General features: G+C 33.7%; 1 protein-coding gene across 2 annotated transcripts in view; it reads left to right on the top strand.

The window, feature by feature from the left end:
• Nucleotides 1-12,103, top strand: part of LOC144850160 (V-type proton ATPase subunit E-like) — a 79,580-nt gene extending 67,477 nt beyond the window's left edge. The window contains exons 2-8 of one of the 2 annotated variants that reach the window (XM_078707393.1): nt 1,295-1,406; nt 1,807-1,872; nt 2,521-2,630; nt 3,528-3,753; nt 6,927-7,021; nt 7,216-7,303; nt 11,376-12,103. In XM_078707393.1, coding sequence (XP_078563519.1) covers nt 1,374-1,406; nt 1,807-1,872; nt 2,521-2,630; nt 3,528-3,753; nt 6,927-7,021; nt 7,216-7,303; nt 11,376-11,438 — 681 coding nt within the window. In that variant the 5' untranslated portion in view covers nt 1,295-1,373 and the 3' untranslated portion in view covers nt 11,439-12,103. Of the gene's footprint in view, nt 1-1,262; nt 1,407-1,806; nt 1,873-2,520; nt 2,631-3,527; nt 3,754-6,926; nt 7,022-7,215; nt 7,304-11,375 lie in introns of those variants that run through there. The other variant, XM_078707385.1, reaches the window with a different exon arrangement.
• Nucleotides 12,104-12,402: the final 299 nt, after the last annotated feature.

The following is a 12,402-nucleotide window of genomic DNA, read 5'->3' as shown; positions in this document are numbered from 1 at the left end:
GTAACATTGTATTTGTCATATTGATGGTGCATTGGCGATCTTGTTGCTGATAAACTGTATACTATACGGTTGATAATGTTAATGACGACATGATTGGTCATAAAGCTCTGTCTATACAGTACACTATCAAACATTATGTGACAAAAAAGTGTGATGTGATATGACATCATGTCCATATATGGGCACATCACATTTTTTTGTCACATAAAGTTTGATAGTGTAGACAGAGCTTAAGATTGGTGATGTCCACAATGATAACTGATTGATTTGACGGTGATACTGCATGTTTTACAAATGAAATCTATCACAATTGAACCAAATTATTGAAATTATTGGATCACAATTGCAAAGATGATAAAAAGGTGAGCAGCTTTATTTCATTTCACGGTATTCAACTTTCTGAAGGCACTTTCTTTAATTAAACAAATCGTTGAGCCATGTCAATGAGTTAACTCATTAGGGACTAACCACTCATTAAATGACTGTGTTTAATTAACTCAAGACCAGCATAGACTTTTGTCATTTTCATGGAGAATCATCACTTTTTGACCAGATTTGGGGGTGGACCTATGCCTGTTTGTGAAATCAGACATAAGGTAGGAGGTGGGATTAGACCTGAAGTGGGATTATACCCTGAGGATATATGGTATAATATGTACAGTATATGTGGTATATGAATATAAAATAATATAAATGACTCAGACATGAGCATGCTCTGTTGTTATGGCTGGCTATATGAAGTTCGTGTTAAGCTCTGTCTACACTATCAAACTTTATGTGAAAAATGTGTCCATAATGATGTCATATCACTACCATATTTGGGCACATCACACTTTTTTTGTTAAACAAGTTTGATAGTGTAGAAAGAGCTTTAGGGTTTGGATTAGTGTATAGGATTTTTAAAAAGGTTTCCTCCTTTGGTATTACAATACCACATCACAAGAAATCATTATATTACAAGAGATTTTTCTCATATTTTTGGACGGATTTTCATGGATAGGGATATTGGTTAAATTCTGCTTTGATTTTCCACTGTTGCCATTAGATTCAGATTTTCAAAAAGGGTGGCAGATTTAGGTAAAACTATTCATATGTTTTAACAATCGATGCCAATACCAAATGACCCAAATTTATGCCATAAAGCACAATATGTTAGATTTGGCCACATCGGTTGTGTGAGTCGAGTGTGCTTTGAAACTGTAGTACCCCCTCTATATACCAAAACTCTTGAGGATCGATATATCACATCATATCACATGATTTCTTATTGAGGCGAAAAAAAGAGTAGAAACTGAGCCAGAAAATAATATTTAATTTGCGGTGTTTTCTGTGAATAATATTCTATACCATTTAGTACATTCCCAAGATAAAATATGGCGCTTAACGAAGAAGATGTTCAGAAACAGGTGCATTAGCGTATTCATTTGTTAGCTAGGCAATTGGCTAGGCTAGGCCTACTATAATAGCTACTACTTAATAGCTAGGCCTAGGCCTTCCTTCTAGTGGGAGGCTACGCGGTCACAGTGCAATTCGGCCGCCGGTTATGGACAGCCCAAATTCATGAAACGCCAAGAACAAATTAATGAATTAAAACCAAACATTGTTAATTAGTTTACCACAAATGTAATTTACTAATAATATACTAAAATAATACTAGGGCCTATGCTATCTATTGAATCAAGCTTATTTATGTATTTATATAAATGTAAACATCCCTTGCCTTGCTTGGCCAAAACCCCCCCCCCCCCGGTTGAAATGTCCCTGTGCCGTATTTAATAATATTTACTAATTATTTTTTAAACACAGATAGAACATATGATGGCTTTTATAAACCAAGAGGCTGTAGAGAAAGCTGATGAAATTGATACCAAGGTAAATTATTAGTAATTACAAGGATGTAATTTTGCTGGTGGGCTGGGTCATGTTGATCTACGCCCGGCAGGGCCTCTTATCGCCTGATGGGGTTTTATGATATAAAATGATATAAAGTACATGGTAACATAATATTAACATATATTATAATATAACATAACATTATATTATTAACAAAATGTTATTGTGATATTTAATTGTATGTTTTGTACATTTTTAAATATAAAAACTGAAACAAAAAAAATGTTTTTTCCGCCCTCTATGATAAGTGATGTTTTGTTGTTGACGCATTGTGACAAATGAAAAATTTAATAATTATTTTAATTTTTTTCTGAAAAGAAAAATATATCTAAGTTAAATTTATTTCTAAAGCATCTTAATAACATGTACTTGGCATCGTTTTACCAGGCGATACCGAGCTCCTACCTGGCGTACCGGATCCTACCGGGGGATACCGGGCGAAGATTCCATTCAGACTACCCACACCCACCAAAGAAACCTTAAGTTTCAAACATCACTGAATTAGTTGAATAAGTTTGATCATAAAAATTTGTATAAAATATAAAAGTAGTAACTGTAGAAAGACAAAATATACTTCTTGTAAACATTTTTTTAAAAATCTATATTTATTTACATTTCTGTTGACAGGCTGAAGAAGAATTTCAGATTGAAAAGGGACGTCTAGTACAAAATCAACGAGTGAAGATTTTAGAGTATTACGAGCGTAAAGAAAAAAATCTGGAACTTCAACGAAGAATGTACGTCCTTATTTGTATAAAGCTCTGTCTACACTAAAAAAAGACCAAAAAATATGATGTGCCCAAATATGGTAGTAATATACCCAATTATGGTAGTGATATGACATCATCATGTCCATATATGGGCACATCACATTTTTTGGTCACATAAAGTTTGATAGTGTAGACAGGGCTGTAGTTAAAAAGAAATTTGATACTGTACTATAGTATAGTCCAGAAATTAGGGCGCCTAACAATCTATATACCCTACCATAGTTTTTTTTAAACAACCAGCAGTGCATATACCTGATATTGTTGATGCTGTATACTTACTACAGTATATTGTCAAATGTATATTTTAACTGGCTAAGTAACTATAAAAATATATAAATTTACAAGCATAGAGAAACTCTAAACCTCCCGGTGATACTTATTATTAATTAATTTAAGGTTAGGAAAGGCCATCCCAACCAAGATTTGAATCCGGAACCTCCTGCTTCATGTGCAGATATCCTAACCATTAGACCACTGGTATATATACTGTGTATAACCTGTGTATATTATTTTATTTATTATAAATCCAAATTACTGAAAAAATGACAATGCTGTGAGTATCAGTGGCTGGATCTCAATGGAGATACAAAAAAAATAGCGAAAAGCTAAATCAAAACGATAAAGTAAAACAGCCAGAAAAGTTAGTAGAGCTTTCGGGCAACACTAGCCCATCATCAGTACAAGTGATTATTTATTATATAAATACTTATTTTTATTTATTTATTGCTTTCTATGTACTGAATATATTTTTTGTTTCACTACAGTGAATTGTTTACTAGTCCTAACAAAATTACATAATTTCAATGCACCTGCAAAAATGTATTTTAATACAACCTTATGATCTATGACCTTTGTTTCATGCAGTCAACAATCTAATATGCTGAATCAAGCCAGGTTGAAAGTTCTGAAAGCACGTGAAGATCATGTGGACCAGCTTTTAGAAGAAGCTAGAAGACGACTCGGAGAAGTGACGTTAGACAAGTCTCGGTATTCTCAAATCCTTGAAGGTCTCCTTCTACAGGGTCTCTTTCAACTGTTGGAACCAGCTGTTGTAGTGGTCTGTCGGCAAGCGGATGTCTCAATTGTTGAAGTATGTCAATCATTTTATTGATTATCCGCACTTGGCGGATAACCCCTTGTTATTGTCACGATCTTTTTTTTTTTCTTCTATGTTATTCTTTCTTTCCCGGAATTTTGTTGGCAGCGTATCTCTAATTCTGGTCAACATATGATTGTATAACTTTGTCATAAGATTGACCTGTAGATGTGCAAGAAACTTCGTTATATGACTTTAGAGTCGCGTAGCGTAAGTTACGCACGATTTTATGAATTTCAATGATTGGTCATAGATTATAAACCAAAATTCATTTTGTATTGACACTTGGTGAAAATTTAAGTCATATCAAGGGCAAACTTTCTATGGATTAAAAATGTCATGTTTCACAAGAAGTTATGCGCGCACACGCATTTAAAGTTTCAAAATGCGCAAAAGTAATTTCTAATTTCGAAAAAATTTACGCGTAGGGTGCGCACGCAGCATAAAAATCATGTTTTTTTTTCTTGAATTATGATTTTCTAGCCTTTTCTAGTCATTTTAAAAAAGATTGACATCATTTCAAATTAAAATGCCGTCATACGAACACGTTGATTTATACCATTTGCGCGCGTTTTAGTTCAAAAAGTTAGAAATATTGTCAAATTAATGCCAATTTTGAATCTATTATAGCTCCTCAGTTTTCTGGAAGCATGTCATAGGATGGCATAATTGTCGACGTTCATAATAGTTTAACGTATGTGCATGTTGCAGTTCAAATCTACTTTCCATTTGTCTTGTCACTTGTATTTGATAAAGCTTGGTTTCCATCAGGATGCAACGCAAGGAGTGAAGTTGTGGCTTTGTGGTTATGATGCTTGGCTACCAATCCAAGGGTCCTGGGTTCAAGTCCTGTCATATCATATGTCAGTATTTTTTTCCACTGCCAACGACTTGTAATAATAATAAATAATAATATTGTGTATATGTTTGTCTTGTGAACAGGATTGCCACCTTTAAGAAGGATAGTGAATGAATTCATTTATGGTTATCCTTGGCAATTTGCCTAAATATATATACAAAAAAAAAACAATCACAAGCAATGGATTATCAAAATTATTGCTTGTCATTGGTTAAATCGCTTGCATTGCGCTAACATCCTTGCGTTGCGTCCGAGTGGGAACCAAGCCTATACTTCTACAATATTTTGATTAGGAAATTTAAAATATAAAATTTATAAACAGTTATCTTACAATACCTTATTTATAAGGGTAGCTCAAGTTTAAGATTTCTATTGTTATAAAATATAAACCTTTTCTGACAGCGGTTAAGTGTCAAGAAATAAGCCCCTTTTTGGTGCTACAGGACTTTTCATAATGAAATTATAAGATTGAAATTTTACTGATTTTCAACTAAAACTGTCAACTGGGTTACTATTTGTAATTCATTTGTATTCATCTTTTTATTTTGTAATACTATACTATACCTGGCAACTTTTCCAGTGGCCAATGTGTGAGATATTAAATTAAAATTGTATGGAGCGCCCTCTGTGTTATTTTAACTCAAAATAATTGTGAAATACACCCTCTATGTTTGTTTTTTCTGTACTACATAATAAACATGGTCCTATAATTTATAGGTTATTATTATTAACCACAATACAGATAAACAAGCTAATTATGGTCAAATTAATTAAATAATGTGTATTCTTAGGCTATTTTTCCTTCATAATGGGCAAGTTAATTTCAAAATAATGTTTTTTTCTGAATATTTTAATGGATTTGTGAGAAATAGCCACTTTTGCGTGAGGCATAAATAATCTGCCCTTATGCATGAGACTCGCACATTTTTCGTGAGAGTTGGCAGGTACACCATGATCACATAATATATCCGTAACAAATCGTTGTATAGCAATATTACAGACAAAATATTATATAGTCTCAATGCAAGAAGGCATTCCACTGTATATGCATTCTTGGCACAGTAATCAAAATAGTATTTTCCTATATAAACAAATAAAAGTAAATTTTAATTAATTTCTTTTAACACTAGAAAAATGTCCTTTAGTACCATTAATATTAAAGTGGGCTTATTTCATGACGCTCATTATAAATACCTGAAATTAAGTAGGATCATTATTCATTTTTTTCATTCAATCTTTTATTTCGGGAATCTCTGGTCCATAGAAAGTAAAAATTACATATAAATGAAATAAAATAAACAAGACTAATTACTACTACTATTATCAATGTTGTTACACAGATTTATATTTTATTACAATAGGGGTTTTAAACTCGGATTTACTACTTAATTATACAGTTATCATGTATTCCTTATTAATATTATTTATATACGGCTTTACCACGTTCAAACACCGGTTCTTGTCAAATCACTGAAGTTAAGCAATGGTTTGAGCTTGGATGGGAGACCATCTGGGAATATCGTGTGCTATATATGGAGCTGGGGTCCCATTAGGCATTTGAAATCAGCACTGCTGAATCTTGGGGCTGAGCCCCTGCATCTAGTATCTGCCTCAGATGTATTGGCCCAGGCCTTTCCTCTGGTCAAGGTGGGCACTGGACGAGAGAAGCCCTTGATCAATGTTCAGACCAATCAACATGCTTTAAACAATCCTGGCTTAGTCAGATGAATGTAAAACTAATTGACATTGTCGTTCATGACAGACGTCAGACATAATATTGTTATCACCATCCACCAAAATATATTTTGCATTGACGTAAACTAAATTAGGAATGTGGGTGGGTGTCTACTAGATGACATTTAAAGATAGTAAACATAGCATCCATCATCATATGAGATTTGAAGAATATGATAGGCTTGTAACAAATAACATTTTAAAAATTCAACATTAATAATGATGAGAGGATGATTAATTATGAAATATTATAATAATACCAGCTTCTTAGTAATTATTAAAATGTACGTCTGTTCTTTCCTGAAATTGGCAGTTATTAATAACAATTTATATTAAAAATTCTAATTTATCCTAACCACATAACGAAATTAATTCAATGAAGATTTTTAGAAGTCTGATATTTGCACAAAGTGTCTAGTACTGTAAATGTCTTTTTATGATGTTAGTCCATCATCATTTGTTTTTTAAATAGATTCCAGATCAAGTACATATGAAACGCCATGTGTGCCATATCTTTTTACTATTAAAGTAGTTGAATCACTTTCCCAATAATAATTTTCAATTTTTTTTAAAGAGTGTAATCGATAAAACAATAGAAAAATATAAAGAAGCAACTAAGAAAGATGTGAGTGTTACCGTTAGTAAGGATCATCATTTAGGAGCTCACGTGTAAGTTATACATTAATGTTATATGTTAATTATTAATTGTCATACATTTTGTTTGAATTAATTTTGTTCACTTCTGTTGCTATCGTCATCTCGCATACCAGCCAATTGCTGCAACGTTTTCTTCATGTATTATAAATTCATAATTGGAAGCAAATTAATTAATCATGCTGTTTTCAATTTAATATTTTTTCCAGTTCTGGTGGTATTGAGTTATTGGCTCAAAATGCAAAGATAAAAGTTAGCAATTCACTTGACAGTAGACTAAACCAGATTAACCAGCAGGTAGGCAAATATTCAAATTCGGGATGATATGGCCATGAGACAATTCGGCCCACTTGGTGAGACGAATAGTCCTGGGCCAAATTGTCTCGCTACCAAATAATCAATCATAAATAATATCAATCAATCACAGTTTACTAGGGTTTATATTGCATAGATTTATCTCCAAAAAGCTGGTTGACATCTGTGATACCAATATACCAGTACCAATATCTAGACAAGATCTCCCAAGTTAGAGTAGATGACTTATTGGTCAGAGTAAAGTGGAAAAATCTATTTAATTATGTGAAAAGCCACACGGATAAAAGTTGTTGGACATACATATGTGTATATAATGTTAAAACAGCAATGACAGCAACTTTATCCTGTAAGTTGCCCGAGACAGTAGCCCAAAATGACCACTCAAAAATGGTGTTAATCATGTCAAGAGTCACACAGCTAATTCCTTTTGCATTGTAACTGTTACACATTGGGATGCACAAAACCATTGACAGCAACTTTATCATGTAAGTTGCCCCAGACAGTAGCCCGAAAATGCCTGTTGGGCCATACAAGATTTAATCATGCGAAGAGCCACATGTCTAATTTCTTTTGCATTGTAACTGTTACACATTGGGATGCACAAAAATACCATTGACAGCAACTTTATCCTGTAAGTTGCCCCAGACAGTAGCCCAAAAACGTCCGTTGGGCCATACAAGATTTAATCATGAGAAAAAAACCACACGGCAAATTCCTTTTTCATTGTAACTATTATACTTTGGGAGACGAAAATACTGTTGACAGGAACTTTATCCTGTAAGTTTTCCCAGATATTAGACCAACAATTAACGATTCCAACCCCTACAAGATTTAATAACTCGAAGAGCCACACAGGATATTGTTATAACTTTCCATTGCAGGGGATATACGAAAACACTGTTGACAGCAACTTTATTCTGTACGTTGCCCAAGACAGTAGCCTACACATTCCCCGGCCACTACAAGATTTAACCACACAGCTAATTTGTTTTGCATTGTGATTATTACCCATGGGATATACGAAAATACCATTGAGATATAAAAAAATCTTTAGTGAGATCCAACTTACCCACTATACTGTGTTGTGAGAGCATGCATTGGGTTCAAATATCATTAGTAGCTTCTTATACTTGGCTCCGTAATTATATACACATAATATATTCCGATAATATAGTTTCTTCTGTACATGTACAGGATACGCAAAGTTTCTTGAGTTAACAAACAACGGTAGTAAGTAAAACAAATACGTCCTGCTTGTTCGACGGTAGTTGAGAGAGAGAGACAAAGAATAAAAAAGGTTTGCATGCACGGTAAAATTGTAACTAAACATATCGTTGACTTAATATACATAAACAAATTGAGATATAATTATTATGGGCACACATGCCAGAATCGTAACTAAACATATCGTTGACTTAATATACAGAAACAAATTGAGATATAATTATTTCCATCATGAAATGTTGGAAAGAAGGGGTGGATGGAGGGAACAACCATTATTGACGTGTTAGTCCGAAGGAAAGGAAAAAGTACATTACTTAAACCCCCTTTACAAAATACCCCCTGAACGCCTATGGGTCAAAAGTACACAACCTTCTCAAAGGTTCCGATTCCGACCCCTACAAGATTTAATAACTCGAAGAGCCACATGGCATATTGTTATAACTTTCCATTGCAGGGGATATACGAAAATACCATTAACAGCAACTTTATTCTGTACATTGCCCAAGACAGTAGCCTACAAATTCCCCAGCCACTACAAGATTTAACCACACAGCTAATTTTTTTTTGCATTGTAATTATTACCCTTGGGATATACGAAAATACCATTAAAATATAAAAAATACATGTTAGCCAGCAGCAATGTTTTCCCCCAGACAGTAACCCAAACATTTACTATAAACCTATACTAAGATTTAAGCGCGTGAAGAGACGACTAATTCCACTTATACAATACGAAAATACTCATGACAGCAACTTTAATCTCTAAGTTGGCCCAGACAGGTTTCATCATGTGAAGAGCTAACATGGCTAATTCTTTTGTATTGGAACTGTACACATTCGGATACACTCATGACAGCTACAACTTTATCCTGTTAGCTTCTGAATTTTCGAGCATTGTAGCATACATCCAATTATGATATCATAACTCAAAAGCACTGATCTTGAGTTTAGTCAGTGTCCAGGTTTACTAACATGCAATTCGAAAGAATAGTGCTTTTACTAAACAGACTTGCTTTAGTTATTCCTCTATCACGATATCTATATAGCCATAGCTTTAATTCCACATAATATCTAATTCACTGCCGCCTGTGAGTACACACCCTGGCCCAGAATCCGCATCTGCTGAATTTGGGATTTATAACGATGGGATGGTCACTAAGTGCCTCGATTACTACTAAACATTGACAGGAGAATAAGAGCCAGGAAACGCTATATTTGATGTGATGCTGATAACTTATATGAAGAAAATGTGGCTTGTAGTCGGATTTTGGTTCTGATACAGATAGTTATGTAGGCCTATAACATAGATACAGTATGTAAGCAATCCATGGAATGATGATGGGACAAAGAAGAAGAACACGATGATAATTAAGAAATTTAGTCATTCGACACATTAAATCATTTAGGCATCTATGTTTTTTAATGATTTGTCTTATACTTTAGGGTTAATCTGTGACACAATGTATCCCGAAGGGTCAGATCTAATGCCGATTGTTTTCACATAATTAGCACTCTCCCAATACTGGACTCTCTGAAAACCGGAAACTCTCGCAAAACCAGACTTTTCTTGAGGTCCAAAAGGTCCCAAATTCATTTTTACCATTAAAAACACATTCTGAATACCAGACTTTCTAGAAAACCAGACATATTAGGTCAGTCCAAAGGTGTCCGGTATTGGAAGAGTTGACTGTATCTATATTATACTGTAATTATTAATATTATAATTTCGTATAGCTCAATGTGTAACAGTTAAGAAAAAGAATTAGCTGTTGTCTTCGATTTATCAAATCTTGTAGAGGACCGTAATCGGAAATTTGAGGCATTGCTGTCAATGGTATTTTCGTATAGGCCTATCCCAAAGTCATGAGTATGATAGATATATAATAGATATCTCTATGAGATACAATGCAAAAGGAACTAGCTGTGTGGCTCTTCGAGTTATTAAATCTTGTAGGGGGCGAATCGGTAATTGTTGGGATACTGGGCTACTGTTTAGAGCAACTTACAGGTTAAGGTTGCTGTCAATGGTATTTTTGTGCATGCCAATGTGTGACAGTTACAATGCAAAAGGAATTAGCCGTGTGGCTCTTGACATGAATAACACCATTGGTCACTTGGGGCTACTGTCTCGGGCAACTTACAGGATAAAATTGCTGTCATTGCTGTTTTAACATTGTATACACATATGGGGACGATGCCCAACAACTTTTATCCGTGTGGCTTTTCACATGATTAAATCGATTTTTTACCCCCCTTATTTGGTGTCCCCAGGGAAAATTTACAGGATATGACCCGGCAGCAATATTGATTATTGAATCTTAGCCATATATCTTTACATGACATGAATAAATTCTCTGTTCTAATTAGAGGTGGTCCCTTATTAAAGCAGTACTAATATTTAATATTTGCTCAATGTGTTTTATGTTGCTAGTTCATCAGTCTGTATTTCGATAGTATTTCATATATATATTTTATAAACATCACAGGCACCGAATAAATTCTAAATTGCCCAGTGATATACTGAAATTTAATTAATTAACGATAAGATGAGGAAATCTGTGAAAATGAGAAAAAGTCGCCCCAACCGAGATTCAAACTCAGAACCTTCTGCTTGATATGCAGCTGTCCTAACCATTAGACCACTGGGGCTTTCATGGTATTGTTCATTTCAAACCTGATTGGAAAGCGACTCTCAGCGTGGTATGGCGGAACATTACTAGTCCATCAATTGTATGTACGCGCACCAGTGATCAAATAGCTAAGCCCTCATCTTTTAGTATTTTATTTTACATATATATTTAAATATTTAAACAATTAATTTTATTTTTAGATGTTACCACAGATAAGAACAGCTTTGTTTGGTGCTAATGAAAACAGGAAGTTTCTTGATTAGATGCTAACGAGCAAGTGAAACATCCTTAAATCATCCGCTAAGAAGTTGTGACATTTAACAAAAATACCTGGCTATTAATATAAATAAAGTTATATAGATATATTATATGGTGTAGACTTAATTTCTTGGGAGTTTATTAATCTTTTAAGTATACATACTAGAATTCTTGAGTACGTTTTCAAATGAAATTAGAATTGTTAAATCTGGTTTTATTATTGTATTCGACTGTGGGCGGTATAATGGTTATAAATGAAAAATATGGTATAATATAGTATGTGGGAGTTGAATGTAAATTTGGTCATAAAGATGAATATTGTTGTTTGAACTTATATTCAAGTATTATTGTACCGTTATTGTATGTTATGCATCAATTGGTTTATTTAGTGGTAGCGTGGGGGTAATTGTCATATAGTACTGTGAATACTGCACTTCTACCGGAAAGGTAAGCCTACTATCACAGTAGTGCAAAGTGCATCTCGGCAGATGATATCGCTCGATGCTCTCTGGAAGTTAGTGTTTATTTATTTATTGACCTCCGAGCAAAGCTTAACTCTGCTTAAGCCTTTCATTTTTCTTACGTACGTTGTAATATCTTTCTGTAATTGTTGGTCAAATAATTAAAAAATCATATGCATTGAAAAAAATAAACCATTTTAAAATCTGAATGTGGTCTTTTGTCAAATGTTGTTGATACTGAGTCAAGAAAAAAACATAGTTGCCGCTCCATGGTTGCCGCCAGGATTTTTTAAATCAAAATTACTTTTGAGCCACTAAACTAATGCCATATAACAATTGCTCTGTAATAATATTACAAGAAAACCCATATGTGTTCACTGTAGCATTCATCGATAATAATTAGAAAATGGATTATAGTTTTATACAGTATAGCTTAATGGAGCCTAAATTAAATAAAAAACAATTTTTTCAGGGTGAAAAATCTTTAATCAAACTAATTTTATACCTC

This window comes from Antedon bifida, chromosome 1 (assembly GCF_963402885.1).
Source record: "Antedon bifida chromosome 1, ecAntBifi1.1, whole genome shotgun sequence".
Taxonomy (NCBI): domain Eukaryota; kingdom Metazoa; phylum Echinodermata; class Crinoidea; order Comatulida; family Antedonidae; genus Antedon; species Antedon bifida.
This window is presented reverse-complemented; position numbering and strand designations above follow the sequence as displayed.